Below are 13,660 nucleotides of genomic sequence, written 5' to 3' on the forward strand. Positions count from 1 at the left end.
AGCAGGGTTTTAGGTAAGCTATATGGTTCCAGTCTGCCAGATGACATAATGCTGGCCACAACACCCTCCACATTTTCCTGGCACCTTAAAGCCCTGGGTGACTTTAAATAAAACTTCCGCTGGAGGGAGAAGCCCTCCCAGCACCACTTCACCGGATAGCCAGACCTCTGCACTCTAAGAGCGTGGCCTTAGGAACGCCTCCATGGAATGCTCAGCTACTCCTTAGGAATGGATGTCTTTGGCCTCTAACAGACAGCTCCCTCAATGTCATGACATGTCCTGAGACTCGGCCTTCTCTCTGCAGCTGTTCCTCCTTTATCAAGGAACGAATTCTCCGGGGGAGAATTCTGGACTTCCTGGACTCACAGTCTGACTAGGCTCTCTAGCCACTTGGATAAAATCCACCGTCAATTGATTCTAAATGGCAGTCAGCCCCATGCCCTTATTAGTGAACTGCTTTGCTTTTCCCTACAAGTTCTCCATCAGTGGCGAATATGGATGGTCTGCTTATCGATCTCAGGGACATGGAAATACTAAACCAGCCCTTCATTTTGTTCATGGTAAGCAGAGGAAACACAAGAAAATCTTCCTTTCCTTTCTTATCCTCCTCCTCATCTTTATGGAACAATGTAAACCTTCTAGAGAAGCTGAACACTTTGTATGTATATCTTATTCAGAAAACAGGCATATTTATGGGTTGGTTATATTTGGTTAAAATACTGGGATGTTGAGAACCTGAGTTTGAGTAGCAGAATCAGAGAGATGGTCTCTGGGGTTGGGGTGTTACCTACAGCTCACAAGGAGCAGGGAAGGGTCAGTGGCAATCCGCAGCTATCACGGAACCAGAAAGCCTGAATGTATCACCTAGTAGAGTCTTCCTTTCATGAAAGAATCTCTGGGAATTGCTTTAAAACCTGGGACCTTTTGCCACATAAATGCCTAAGTCTCAAGAGCTTGGCTGTTTTTCTGCTTTCCAGCCATTTCTTTGTGAATTCACATGGCATGCCAGCCATATGGAGAGGCAGGCACTTTCCTGTTCTGCTCATCAACAGACTTTTGAGGTCCACTGAGCTGACAATATTTCCGAGGTGAAGGGACACCAATAAATGCCCTTCACAGATCTTCGCTGAGACTGTCTTTGCCTCTCCTGATACCCACTTCTCATGGGAAGAAGCCTGCACATCTTGTCCACATTACCAGGTTTCCTCTCTAAACCTCATCCTCGCTGTCTACCTAAAGAGCGTGCACAGGGCTGTCCAAGCTCAGCTAGACCACAAAGAAAGCTCCCTTTTCTCAATTTGCACCTGAAAGTCCTGGTTGCCTCTATGGCTTGCTTTTAACTTGTCGGCTCAGTCTCTAAACCTCTCCTATTTACAGCAGCCAGGCCACAGCTCAATACAGAAAGCCCCCCCCCCCCCCCCCCCGCTTTCTATGAAGCCATTGTGGTGGCCTATGAAGAGGTCCAACGGGCCTGGCCTCTGACCGTGCATATGTCACCTTCATGACCACATGGCCACAGCAAACCAGCTGTAAGGACAAGGGGCCAACAGGTCTCCCGGTCTGCAGGTTTTCTCTTGTGAGAAAGCCTATGAAGACAGAGAGGCGCTTCGCTCTTTTAATTGCCACCTACCTCCCTGAGGTGTTATGATGCATACATTTGGTGGATTCAAAATCACGGTTACATGTCGTTAAAATGCATCCTGCTACGACAGGAAAATGGCTACGTAGCTGTCAACCCAGGATTCCTTAGACTATTTAGAAAGCACTGAAAGGGCACTAATCATACAGTAGTCATGTTTTACAAGGACTTTGCTCTTCCACAGAGGTGGGGAAACAAGGCAAGTTAGCGTCGGTGGGTCCCGCTCTTTGGGAAGAGCAAGGTGGCCAGTTCCAAGTGCCCTGCAACTGCTATTTTGGTTGCTGATAGTTTGATATTAATAGTACAGGCAGGGTGCCATGAACTCAATGGCTTCTTCTAGACCAGTCAGTATGCATCCAGTCTTAGGCTTGGAGAAGAAGCCACCATGGAAAGGGTCGATGTTTCTGCCCTGTGCCATGTAAGCCACGGCATAGATCCCATAGGAACCTCACGAACTGCTCTTACCTGCCTCCCTTCATGTCGCTGCCTCACCAAGCTGTTGTGGAAAGGGGAAAGGCCATTTCCCTGCAGGGACAGGGAACCTCTATCCTGTCTGTACTCCTTTATCAGAATTAGGGACTGGGGAGATTGGTAAACCCTTGGCACAGTTATGGGACTCAGTAATTGTCTTCCTCCCCAGGCCGCACTATGCAAATGAGGCTGATAAGGGACCTCAAGGGCTGTGGGTACTCATGCAGAGGCCACTAGCGCGCACACACACACATACACACACCAGCTGGACCACAGTGCCACACCCCATGCAGCGCGGTTGCTTCCTGCACACAGCAAAAGCAGCCTACACTGCAGCAACAGCAGCGACCCACACTAACATGACGGTCAGTGTTCACAGAGGGAAATTTGGATTTTTTTTTTTTTGAGGTGAGTGATGGTTCTCAGCCAATTTGGTTTGTGGTTTGTTCCAAGGCCTTCTCCCCAGGCCGCTGTAGAAGATGCTCAGATGGCCCAGCCCCAGCCCCAAGAGCAGTAAGGGCCCTTCCTCCTCAGAGGCTCAAAAAGAGGCCACAGATCCCATCCTGTGGCCGGGCACAGGCTGGGCCCTGAGCTGTGAACCTTCTGCAGCAGGTGGGGGGGGGGGGGGAATGCTTGCTCTTTTTGCAATCCCATCCCTGGAAGAGAAGCTGCAGACACTGGCAAAAGAAAGGAGTGAGGGGAGAGGAGGGGAAGCACTGGACTCCCGCCCACCAAAAAAAAAAAAAAAGAAAAAGAAGAAAAAACAGGACAAAAAAGATCTGAAAACCCAAAACCAAAAGCGAAAGGAACATGGAGGGCAGAACACCGGCTGAACTTACCACACTGCGCGTGAACTTTTCTAGGGAAGTTCTACGACCTTGCTCACTTTCTGGCTTTAAGGGGGAGAAAAAAAAAAGGGGTAGGAAGAAAAATACAGGGGGAAAAAATCTTCAGCTTTCACGTGATTTCTAAACAGCAGCAGCCACAGCTAAAGAACAAAACACAAAAGCCAAATGCGGCAAAACGGGCAGTGAGAAGCGGCCAGAGCTGTTGGCAGAGCTGATGAAGAGTAGGAAAACAGAAGCCCTGGAGAAACACACTGCCTCTCTGGCGCCCAGGGGAGTGAGAGGAGGGAATGGGCTTTTATAGAAGGGCTATGGGTAGTACTACAGGGCCTTTGCCTTCTGGAGTGCCCTGGTGGCCATTCAAGATGGCTGCTTGTTACTCTCTCAGTTGGGCTCAGAAGCAGGGCCCTGGGTGGTTGTGGCCAGGAGGCCCCTGGGCCTCCGAGTGGTGACACAGAACAGACTAGCTCTGAGGGCTATCCATGTATGGCGGTGCTGGGATCCCAATGGGACTCTGGAAGCAGCCAGGGCTGAGTCCTGAATTCATCTGTGAGTGTGGGTCAGGACTGTTTTCTCTCTTGAGGATTTTCCTGCCTAGAGAAACAGCTGCTAACTTCAGCGCCTTCCTAATGATTTTCTGTGTCCTGAGAGCAAGCAGAGGCTACTCAAGTACTTTGCAATGACAAAGGGGGCTGAGGCCTCGGGAAACAAGCCTAGCTCTGAGCAGAAAACAGTTTCTCAGGTCCCAAGTGGTAACACTTCTAAGCTGAACTGGGGATGGCTTCAGGAGGCTCAGCATCCTCCTGGGGGAACTGTTCAGGTTCAAGGAGCAGAGGCAAGAGAAGGCAAAAGCTGAAAATGTTCTACTACAGGCCTCTCAGGAGGAAGAGATATGGTGCCTGCCTGACCCTTTCCCCAAGTTTCCTACCCAGAAAGAATGGAATTCGATCCCAAATGCCTCCTGTTTCAGCCTAAGGTTGACAAATTTAGAGGACACACACAGGCACACATGTGTGCGTGCGTGTGCATGTGTGTGTGCACACACACACGACAAATACTTGCAACTTGGGAACTGAAGAAGCAGCTAGCTGTCTGTGGGTCTAGAATGTGCTGGAAACAAGGGTCAGGCAAAGGCAGCCGTTTTTGGCATCCACCCATGCCCCCTACTGACTTAACCAAGCTCCGAAAGACAGAGATGAAGTTGCAGAAAGAAAACACAAGACAAATGACATGTGACTATAGAGTTGGGCTGGGCTTTCTTCTCAGATAGGATCTGTGGGATCCATGTCTGGTCCATACCCAGAGTCTGCTATGGAGGGGGACAAAGCTCAGCTCTCATCCTAAATACAGCAGAGGGCAGATATTGAGTCAAGTCAAGCAAGTTCTAGACCTGTTACTCTTATCCCCTGGCCACACAGTTGGGTTTCCTTTGAGCTGCTATGGAAACCCATCATCACTGCTACATCATTGTCAATCAAAATCCAGTTCACCCTCGTTTAGAATCTAGTTCTCCAGAGCAACTCCCCTCTCCTCTGAGGATAGCAGAAAAATGGAAGAGCCATTACAACAGCGCATAAGTCAGAGCATAAGTCTGTGCTTCTAGACTCTGCCAGGCATGGCTCTCAGCTGAAACAGGAGGCCGATTCTTAATCTCTGGGGCTGGAGGGAGGGTGGAGATCTCACACGCTATCAGAGGATGAACCGCAGCACCACTGGAATCGGAGGATGCTCTGGGCCTTCCTGAAGGTGCTGAGTTACAAGTCTGGTGCCTGGAGACTCTCAGGAAGACATGGATGGGGGAATAACTGCTCCATACTGAAGAGATGAGCAGGCACCCTGGCTTTCTGCCAGAAGAACATCCTTTAATTTGAGGGCTGTGGGGTAACTACTGAACTTCATTTGCAACCTTTCCCTCGAAGGGGTTAGTTGCTGCCCCATTTCCCTGGCCTCTTGACTGTTGGCTGCATTGGGAAGGATCTGCAAACTCAGCTAGTTTAGCCCGCTTCCTGGATTGAGGTGCATCTTCCCTCCCCACAACCTTGGGGAGACTAAATGGCGTCTGACCTTTACTCTAAATGCTTATGTAGCTAGGCACAGATTGGTGAAATTGCTAGAGCCTTAAATGTGCCCTAACTGGGGTCAGTTTAGGGGACTTGAGCCTCAAGAAAAAAAATAATAAATTTTCCCTTGACTTTCTCCCATGAGACTTAGGATTTAAGTGCCCAAAGTCTCTATGACCTTGATCTTTCTTCCAGTGCTTGAAAAAGTGGGCAGCAGAGCCACTTGTGTGTGGGGGAGTCTCATCCCCCATCTACAGGAACCCATCCTCCATAAAGGGAATTGGCCAAAGGTTTCATATTCTCCATCCCACGAGCTCAACTCCAAGAGGGGCTTGGAAAGTAGCAGAGCTGAGCTTTTTTGACAGTAGAACTTCTGGAAGGTCTTTCAGTTTTCTCAGAGTCTTAGGATTCTTAGGACAAGGGGTGGGGGTGTAAGAACAAGAAGGTAGAAGTAAATGCTCTCTAGGACCCTGGAGTTATATGGTACCAACCAGATGGGCAGACAGGCAAACATGTGGTACAGTTGCCAGTACACAGAGAAGAGTGAGGCTGAAAAGGTAGCCCAACAGAAAGCCTGTGGATGGACAACCGTGTGTTTGGGGACTAGGGTTTGGATACCAGCAGAAGAGAAGCGTGCGTGCGTGCGTGCGTGCGTGTGCAGTGAGAATGGAAGGCGTAGAACCTAGAGCAAGTAGAGTCACACTTGACCACACATGGCCTTCAGGTTGGAGCGGAAGTGTCCAGAAGGTTGGCGTGTTCACCAGACTCATGAGCCCTGCCTCTTGCCCTCCCCTTTCCTAGCCCATGTATCATTCTTGCATTCCTTCCCCACCCCTTCCAGGCACTCATCACCCGCATGCTGAGGGGCTCTGGGCTCTGTGAACCAAGTCTCCAAGGGCTGTAAGAGCCATGATTTAATTCCAAGTGGAAGAGGAGGAGGAAGTGGTTGGGAGGTGGTTACTTCCTAGTTAAAGTAACCGGGAAAAACTTCAGAGAAATGGTGAGCCAGGTTATGACGAGAAGGGATCAATGCCCTATTTTAGTGATGATTCAGATGTCTGGTAGATCCGTTAAAACTGGCAAGACTTTCTTTCCTGGGGTGGGGGGTGGGGGTGTCCTGATCCTCACTTTATACGCTCCCTTTCTAGTCAGGTTGGAGAGGAAGGACCTGTTGGGAATGACTGAAGGGAACTGGCAGTGAAAAATCTCTTTGCTGTCCTAAGAGATTTGCTTGGGTCACTGCCAACCTGACATTCTGGAGCCGAGCCACTGTGGCAATGATATTTTGGTCACCCTCCTCTCACTGTAGGCAAAACAGGCAGACAGAGGGGATGGGAACACGGAGCAGAATGCCGTAGCCTCGGTATCGGGGGAGGCTGGGTCAGTAACCTTCCTCACTTGTTTTTGATTGGAGAGGGGCAGACAGAAAAGGGGAGAGAAGAAAAGAAAAGTAAATAAACAAAACCCAAGGGATGATATTCTCATTTTACACCAGCAGCAAGCAGCAGCGAGAGTCAACAGTGCTAAGAAAGACAAGCTTGCCCTTCCCAAGATACCTTCTTCTTGGCCAGCAACAGGTCCTGGTAAGCATTGGACCGCAGGAAGCGAGCATAGCTGTCACTCTTCATCAGCTTGTAGATGTGCTCCTGGGGAAGGGAGAAGAGTAGGGAAAGAACTGTCAGCTGGAGCTAAAGCATGCAACAATCCGCCTGACCTGGGGGTGGGCGGCCACAGGAACCTAGGGACGTTTGAACGGAGCTAGGAAAACCTGCGGTGTGTCCCACCTCTCCCACGTCACATGTCAAATGACATTTTCTCTTACAGAGCAAGAGGTCTGTATCTCAAAGGATTTGTAATGAGGTCTTAGTGTCATGTTGGGGTATGCAGTGGTTAAAGCTGCAGTAGCGACAGTGGGAGAAAATGAACCACTGGTATTGCTCCAAACCTGGGGAGACTCGCAAGGTAAATACGACGAGTGAAAACGTTGCTCCTCAGGTATACCATCTGATCTCATTTATAGAACAGTCTCGAAAGGACAGATTGGAGAGCTAGAGAACAGATTAGTGGTGGTCAGAAGTTAGGAATGGGGCAATAGGTGGTGAGACAAGGCAACAGGAAGGATATTTGTGGTGACGGGTGGTTCTGTATCTTGGCACATCTGCACAAGTGATACAGATGTGAAAAATGAAGCACATACATACGTGAGTGCAAATACAACTGGCAAACCTGAACAAAATCAATGGATGGCGGCGCCATCATTACAATAAGTTACAATAATCACTCTACTCCAGTTTTGCAAGATGTTACCTCTGGGGAGCTGGATGAATGGTCCATCTCTGTAGGTCTTTAACAACTTTCCGGGAGTCTACAAGAGTCTCTAAAAAGCACAGCTTCAAAAAGTAGCCTAGAAGGTCTGAGGGAGACGGTCCAGTGGATAAGAGCTCATGCTGTGCAAACATCAGGACCTGAGTTTGAACTCCCAGCACCCATGTAAAGAGCTGGGCACGGCTGTGGATACCTACAAATCCAGTGCAGTAGGGAGCAGAGAAGGTGGGTTGGATCTCTGGGGCTTGCTGGCTGCCAGCCTAGTTCTAGTATCAGTGAGACTCTGTCTCAAGGAAATAAAGTGGAGACTTAATAGAGGATACTGGACATCCACCTGTGGCTTCTGCATGTGCACACACACAGACACACATGGAAACAATATGAATCGGCCTGTGTACATTAGGACCATCATTTTGGTCTGGAAGGCGACCCTTCATGACTGGCTCATAGAGCATCTGGGCACACACGCCAGGCCTAAGGGCAGCATCTAGGAGGAGGCTACTGCTGTTGCTGCATTCCCAAGGCTCTGAGAAGACCCACACCCTTGGCCCAACATATGACCCCTGGCTTACAACTAACTCCTCCAGGCACACGTTCTTTCTCAGAGTCTATTCTTCTCAAAGGCAGACAGTCCCAGTCTGCAAACAGAGAGGCATGGAGGAAGGATGGTTTGTCTATGGAGGCGAGCCTGTCTGGCCCAAGAGCAGTGCTACAGGGAGGGAGAGTAGGCCATCCAAGATGGTGGAGTATTAGTTGGCAGCTGGCCTGGGTAAAGGAAATTTTGTCCCTTATAGTGTTCCCTGCCCCTTCAGAAAGCTGGGCAATGGCCTCAGTGCCAAAGGGAATGGAGTTCTGGTCAGTGAAGAGAGACAGCCCAGATGGAAGTCAGGGCTTACCCCTGGGAGCCTCTTTCTGGCTTCTCTTCCCAGAGGACACCTTGTATGGAGGTGGCGGAGACCTCACATCAGTTGGGGAGGTCACGTTTTTTTCTTCATTTTAATTAATTTTTATTTGTAACAGTGTTTTGCCTACATGTATGTCTGTGTACCATAAGCATGCAGTGCCTGGAGATGTCAGAAGAGGGCATCAGATCCCCAGAAACTGACAGTTGTGGGTACTGGGAATCAAACCCAGGTTCTCAAGAAAAGTATCCAGTTCTTTCTTTCTAGCCCTGAGGATTGGGTTAAGGTGGGAAACTGCAGGAGTTTTTTGGGGGGTTGGGGGCTGGCTGTAGCCTGGCTAGAGAATCCTGGAACAATGGCCAGACTGTGCCAAGATGTCTCCCGACCCAGCATAAAAGACACATAGCCAAGACCCAGAATTAATCAAGGTGCCCATCAGTTTACGAACAGATAAAGGACATGTGGGAAATATATTTTACACACACACACACACACACACACACACACACACACACACACACAGTCTTTAACCTTGAGGAGGGAAGCTGCCCTTTACCAAGGTGTAGTTGAACCACCTAGGTGAAATGCAACGAGCCAGGCACAGAATAACAAATTCTGACTCTGCTTACACGGGAAGCTAACACATCAGACTCATGAAAGCAGGGGGGGGGGGGGTGGTGACCGCTGCCAGAGACTGACGTGTGCAGGGGAGGGAGCCTGGGGGATGCTGGCCACAGGAGACACTTCCTTTAGACAGGAGGGATAAGTTCAGCATATCTAGAGTATACCATGGCTGACTACAATTCATCACAGTATCTGGTCATTGTGAAATTTTGATTTAAAGTTTTCTTAATTAAAATAAAACAGCCTGTGGAATGATAACCATGTTAGATTACTTGATTCAGACATTTTCAGTGTACACATGTTAAAACATGTTTACACCATAAACACAGATGACGTTTTACCTGTCAGTTATAAATAATGAAAAACAAAAATGAAAATGGAACAGAAGAAATAACATTGGCTATACCAGGAATCTCTGTGGCACATCCCCAGAAGAGCCCCAAAGGGTCCTGGAATCAGCTTCTTTCTTCCTAAGATGCCCCATATTTACAAAAGTTGGGTGGCCATATCACAGACATTGAGAGAAACAATAAATGGGACCTCCTGAAATTGAAAAGCTTCTGTAAAGTAAAGGACGTGTCAACAAGACAAAATGACAGCCTACAGAATGAGAAAAGATCTTCACCAACCCCACATCAGATAGAAGTCTGATCTCCAAAACTACAAAGAACAAGAAATTGGTCACAAAAAACAAATAATGCAATAAAAAAAATGGAGTACAGACCTACACAGAGAACTCCCAACAGAGGAATCTAAAATGGCTGAAAGACACTTAAGGAAATGCTCAACATCCTTAGTCAGAGAAATGCAAATCAAAATAACACTGAGATTCCATCACCTGTAAGAATAGCCAAGATCAAAAACACTGATGACAACTTATGCTGGAGAGGTTGTGGGGTAAAGGGAACACTCCTCCATTGCTGGTGGGAGTGCAAACTGGTACAACCCCTTTGGATAACAGTCTGGCAATTTCTCAGAAAATTATGAAACAACCTTCCTCAAGACCCAGCAATACCACTTTTAGGTATATATCCAAAGGATGCTCAATCATACCACAAGGACATGTGCTCAACTATGTTCATAGCAGCATTGTTTATTATAGCCAGAACCTGGAAACAACCTACATGCCCCTCAACTGAAGAATGGATAAGAAAAATGTGGTACATTTACATAATGGACTACTACACAGCAGAAAAAAATAATGACATCCTTATATTTGCAAGCAAATGGATGGATCTAGAAAATATCATATCATGAGGTAACCCAGACCCAAAAAGACCATATATGCTCACTCATAAGTAGCTTTTAGACTTAAAGAACAAAAAATAAAAACAACAACAACAAACCAGCCTACAATTCACATCCCAGAGAACCTAGACAACAATGAGGACCCTAAGAGACATACATAGATCTAATCTACATGGGAAGTAGAAAAAGACAAGCTCTCCTGAGTAAATCGGGAGCATGAGGACCATGGGAGAGGGTTGAAGGGGAGAGGAGAAGGGAGGGAAGCAGAGAAAAATGTACAATTTGATAAAACCAAAAAAATACAAAAAAATAAAGTTGAGTGGTATTCTCACCAATGGAAAGGGACAAGGCAAAGAATGCAGCGGAATTAGCGGCTGCTTTGGAGACTATGTTCTCAGTGAACAACTTTAACGTGAAATATTTTTCAGAAAACCTCACAGAACTATCCAGCCCCGCCCCTCCCACACCAGTTTAAGTCCCTGGATGATAGGGACAGTGTGTCTTCATCTTTTAGAGAGGCATCCTGTCCACCACAGGGTCAAACATTTGGTTGTGTTTACACCATGCTGTGGGTGATTTGGCTATAGCTTAAGCATGCTCCCCCAAGGCTCAGAACCCAGTTAGTGCCTATAAGAAAGCTGGGTTCTCACCCCCTCTTCTCATCATGACCTCTCTCCTCACACATGCTCCCTGCCATATTGAGACATAGCAGGAAGGCCCTCACCAGAGCCCCAACAGATAGGGTTGCCTGATCTTAGAATTTCAGGCTTCAAAACCGAATCAAATACACTTTTTTTTCCTGCTCTGCGACACACGTATCCTTGATTAGTTTGTTATAGAAACAGAATACACGCTAATGCAGGGTTTTCTCGTTCACTAAAATGCTTGCTTGAGTTTAATGTTCAATGTTGCTTTAATTTAAGAGTGGCCTAAGCAACTACTTACTTGCTCTGTCTGGGAGGAGAGGATCATATCCTCATGAAGGGCTGTGAACCTCTGAACCTCTTAGCACAAACACCCTTCTCTTCCCCAGAGCCTGGATCTGGGGTGTCACTAGTCTTGGTTTTCGTTCGATATCTCTAAATTGATTTACCTGCCACACACCGCACCCCCGTGTCTGCGCTCTGTGTACTGGCACCCAGTTCCCGAGCTTTGGGCAAGGGGATGGAGGTTAAAATACACAGACACAGACAGACAGAGAGACAGCGACATGGGTCATCCTTGAATTCCCTAAGAATGACCCCTTCATTGTGTCCAGGGGAAGCTTATATAAGGATCCTTAACTGCCCCAGCCAAACCCACCAGAAACCGCTCTCCTGCCATCAGGAACTCCTGAGGGTCTCGTGCTCAGAGCAGCTGTAGGCACTCAGATCAGGGGAAAACAAGTTGTTTACAAGAATTTCAGGATCTGGGGTCTCACTGCTCCCATCATCTCCCCTCTAAATTTTTTATAAAGCAGAAGACCCCCCACCCCCCGACCGCACAGCTTTTTGGTCTCTACTGATTCACTTTGGCCAACACTCTATTGAACCTGTACTCTCAGGAGAATACTGGCTTTTAGGGAACACAAGAGAGCAACTTAAGCCTGTAAGACGGGTAGATTCAAGTATCCCAGAGACTGTTGGTTCCTCATACTATTTCCCACACACCCTCTTCCCCTCAAGTGAACAGAGGTGTGTGACCATTTCAGACTCGGGACTTTTAGGAGTGGCTTTGCCATGACCCCAGGAGCAGTCAGAAACCACTGAAGGGTGGAGCAGAACTCAGGAAAGCAGGCTGGCTGCTCTGCGACCACTGAAGGGGCCCCACTTAAATTATCTTCAGGGGAGAGGCGGACGCTGCACCTCCCCACCGAGCTGGAAGGTGGAGGGGGGTAGGGGAGGATCCCATCCTGGCCGGTTGCCCTGGAGCCGCTTGGCCTTGGAGCCGCAGCTGCTCACACTCCACTGCAACATTACAGGTCTCGGGGATTCGAATCACATGAATATCGAATAAATCCTTAGGCTCTCATCGTAGGCGGAGACAAAAACAGAACCTCCTTTCCAAAACATCAACTTCTTAAGCCCATATTTTAAAGTCAAAATACCTTTCTTAGCAGTTTCTAGAATCAAATGTCTTTCTCCAGACCAGAACACAAAAGACAACACAATCAACATATCATACATCTGTACACATTTATTTTTTTTATTTTTTATTTTTTTGATTTTTCGAGACAGGGTTTCTCCGTAGCTTTTGGTTCCTGTCCTGGAACTAGCTCTTGTAGACCAGGCTGGCCTTGAACTCACTGAGATCCGCATGCCTCTGCCTCCCGAGTGCTGGGATTAAAGGCATGCGCCACCACCTCCCGGCTCACATTTATCTTTTTAAGCTATATACTTTCTATCTTTTCCCAATACATACGTCCCCTCAGGCCGGGAACAACCCTGTTCATTTACCCCTCTTTCTCGGTTGAACTTCACTTGCTGCCTGCATGGTGCAGAGACCGAAACTGAAACCGAGCGAAGGACGTCAGGATTAACACATATACCCCAATCCACTCTCACCTTCTGAGGCGACCTCTCAGCGTTTCCTAGTTCCTGAAATCTGGGTGGAACCTCCAATTGCTGCGCCCCGCGCCCCCGTGTCTGCGCTCTGTGCGCTGGCACCCAGTTCCCAAGCTTTGGGCAAGGGGGCTGGAGGTTAAAATACACAGAGAGACAGTGACACGGGTCATCCTTGAATTCCCCAAGAATGCCCCCTTTATTGTGTTCAGGGGCAGATTATATAGAGATAGCCACGCCCCAGCCAAACCCACCAGAAACCACTCTCCTGCCATCAGGAACTCCTGAGGGTCTCATGCTCAGAGCAGCTGTAGGCACTCAGATCAGGAGATTACAAGAAATTCAGGACCTGGGGTTTCACTGCTCCCAACATCTGCCATTACAATTGTAGGATCAAATGTTAACTCTGAGTAAAGATGACTTACTGTCTTTTTTTTTCTTTTTTAAAAAATGAAGTATCATCTCTGTCTGGCTAACAGAGCCGGTGGCTCCTGAGTCATCGGCAAAGGCCTGTCCCAAGATCTGGACCCTCTCCAAATCCAAACAATGCATCTCTACTGCTGCTTCTGGCTTCTTCTGGGAATCTAAATGCTGAGGCTATGCTTCGCAACCCTCTGCTCCCCGCAAGGTAGGAGGAGACCTCTCCTAACCCGGCCCTTCTGACCTCAGCCACAGACTTCAACCCGGATCTACTTAATTCCTATTCCCTCAATGCAGCCAGGAAAAACCTGGGTTCATCCACAAAACTGACCTTGTCACCTGAAACGGAGCAGGAAAAGGAAGGTGTTTAAACATTTAATCATGGCTTCGTTCACCAGATATTATTGAGCATCAAGTAGATGCCAGGCGCCGAGTCTGACTGTGCGGTTATAGTCTGACTAAGACAAAGAGAACTTAGCATCTATAGACCAGAGGACTCTCCACCAAGACGCACATAGCCATTTGAGCAAAGGGCTGCAAAGGTGTCCAAGTACAGCCACTATGCTTGGGTGTGGCTGGGGCTGAG

The 13,660-nt window shown here is 48.1% G+C and overlaps 1 protein-coding gene across 5 annotated transcripts in view; it reads right to left on the minus strand.

Moving 5' to 3' along the window:
- Rgs6 (regulator of G protein signaling 6) overlaps positions 1 to 13,660 on the minus strand; it is a 513,656-nt gene that overhangs the window by 20,975 nt on the left and 479,021 nt on the right. For 4 of the 5 annotated variants that reach the window (XM_041658039.1, XM_041658042.1, XM_041658040.1 and 1 more), the window contains exons 16-17: positions 6,572 to 6,661; positions 2,950 to 3,003 (exon numbers count right to left, since the gene is read on the minus strand). In XM_041658039.1, coding sequence (XP_041513973.1) covers positions 2,950 to 3,003; positions 6,572 to 6,661 — 144 coding nt within the window. The remainder of the gene's footprint in view (positions 1 to 2,949; positions 3,004 to 6,571; positions 6,662 to 13,660) is intronic. The other variant, XM_041658043.1, reaches the window with a different exon arrangement.

The sequence above is a fragment of the Microtus oregoni genome, unplaced genomic scaffold, assembly GCF_018167655.1.
Source record: "Microtus oregoni isolate MIOR12 unplaced genomic scaffold, Mior012 000009F_ref0000495, whole genome shotgun sequence".
NCBI lineage: Eukaryota > Metazoa > Chordata > Mammalia > Rodentia > Cricetidae > Microtus > Microtus oregoni.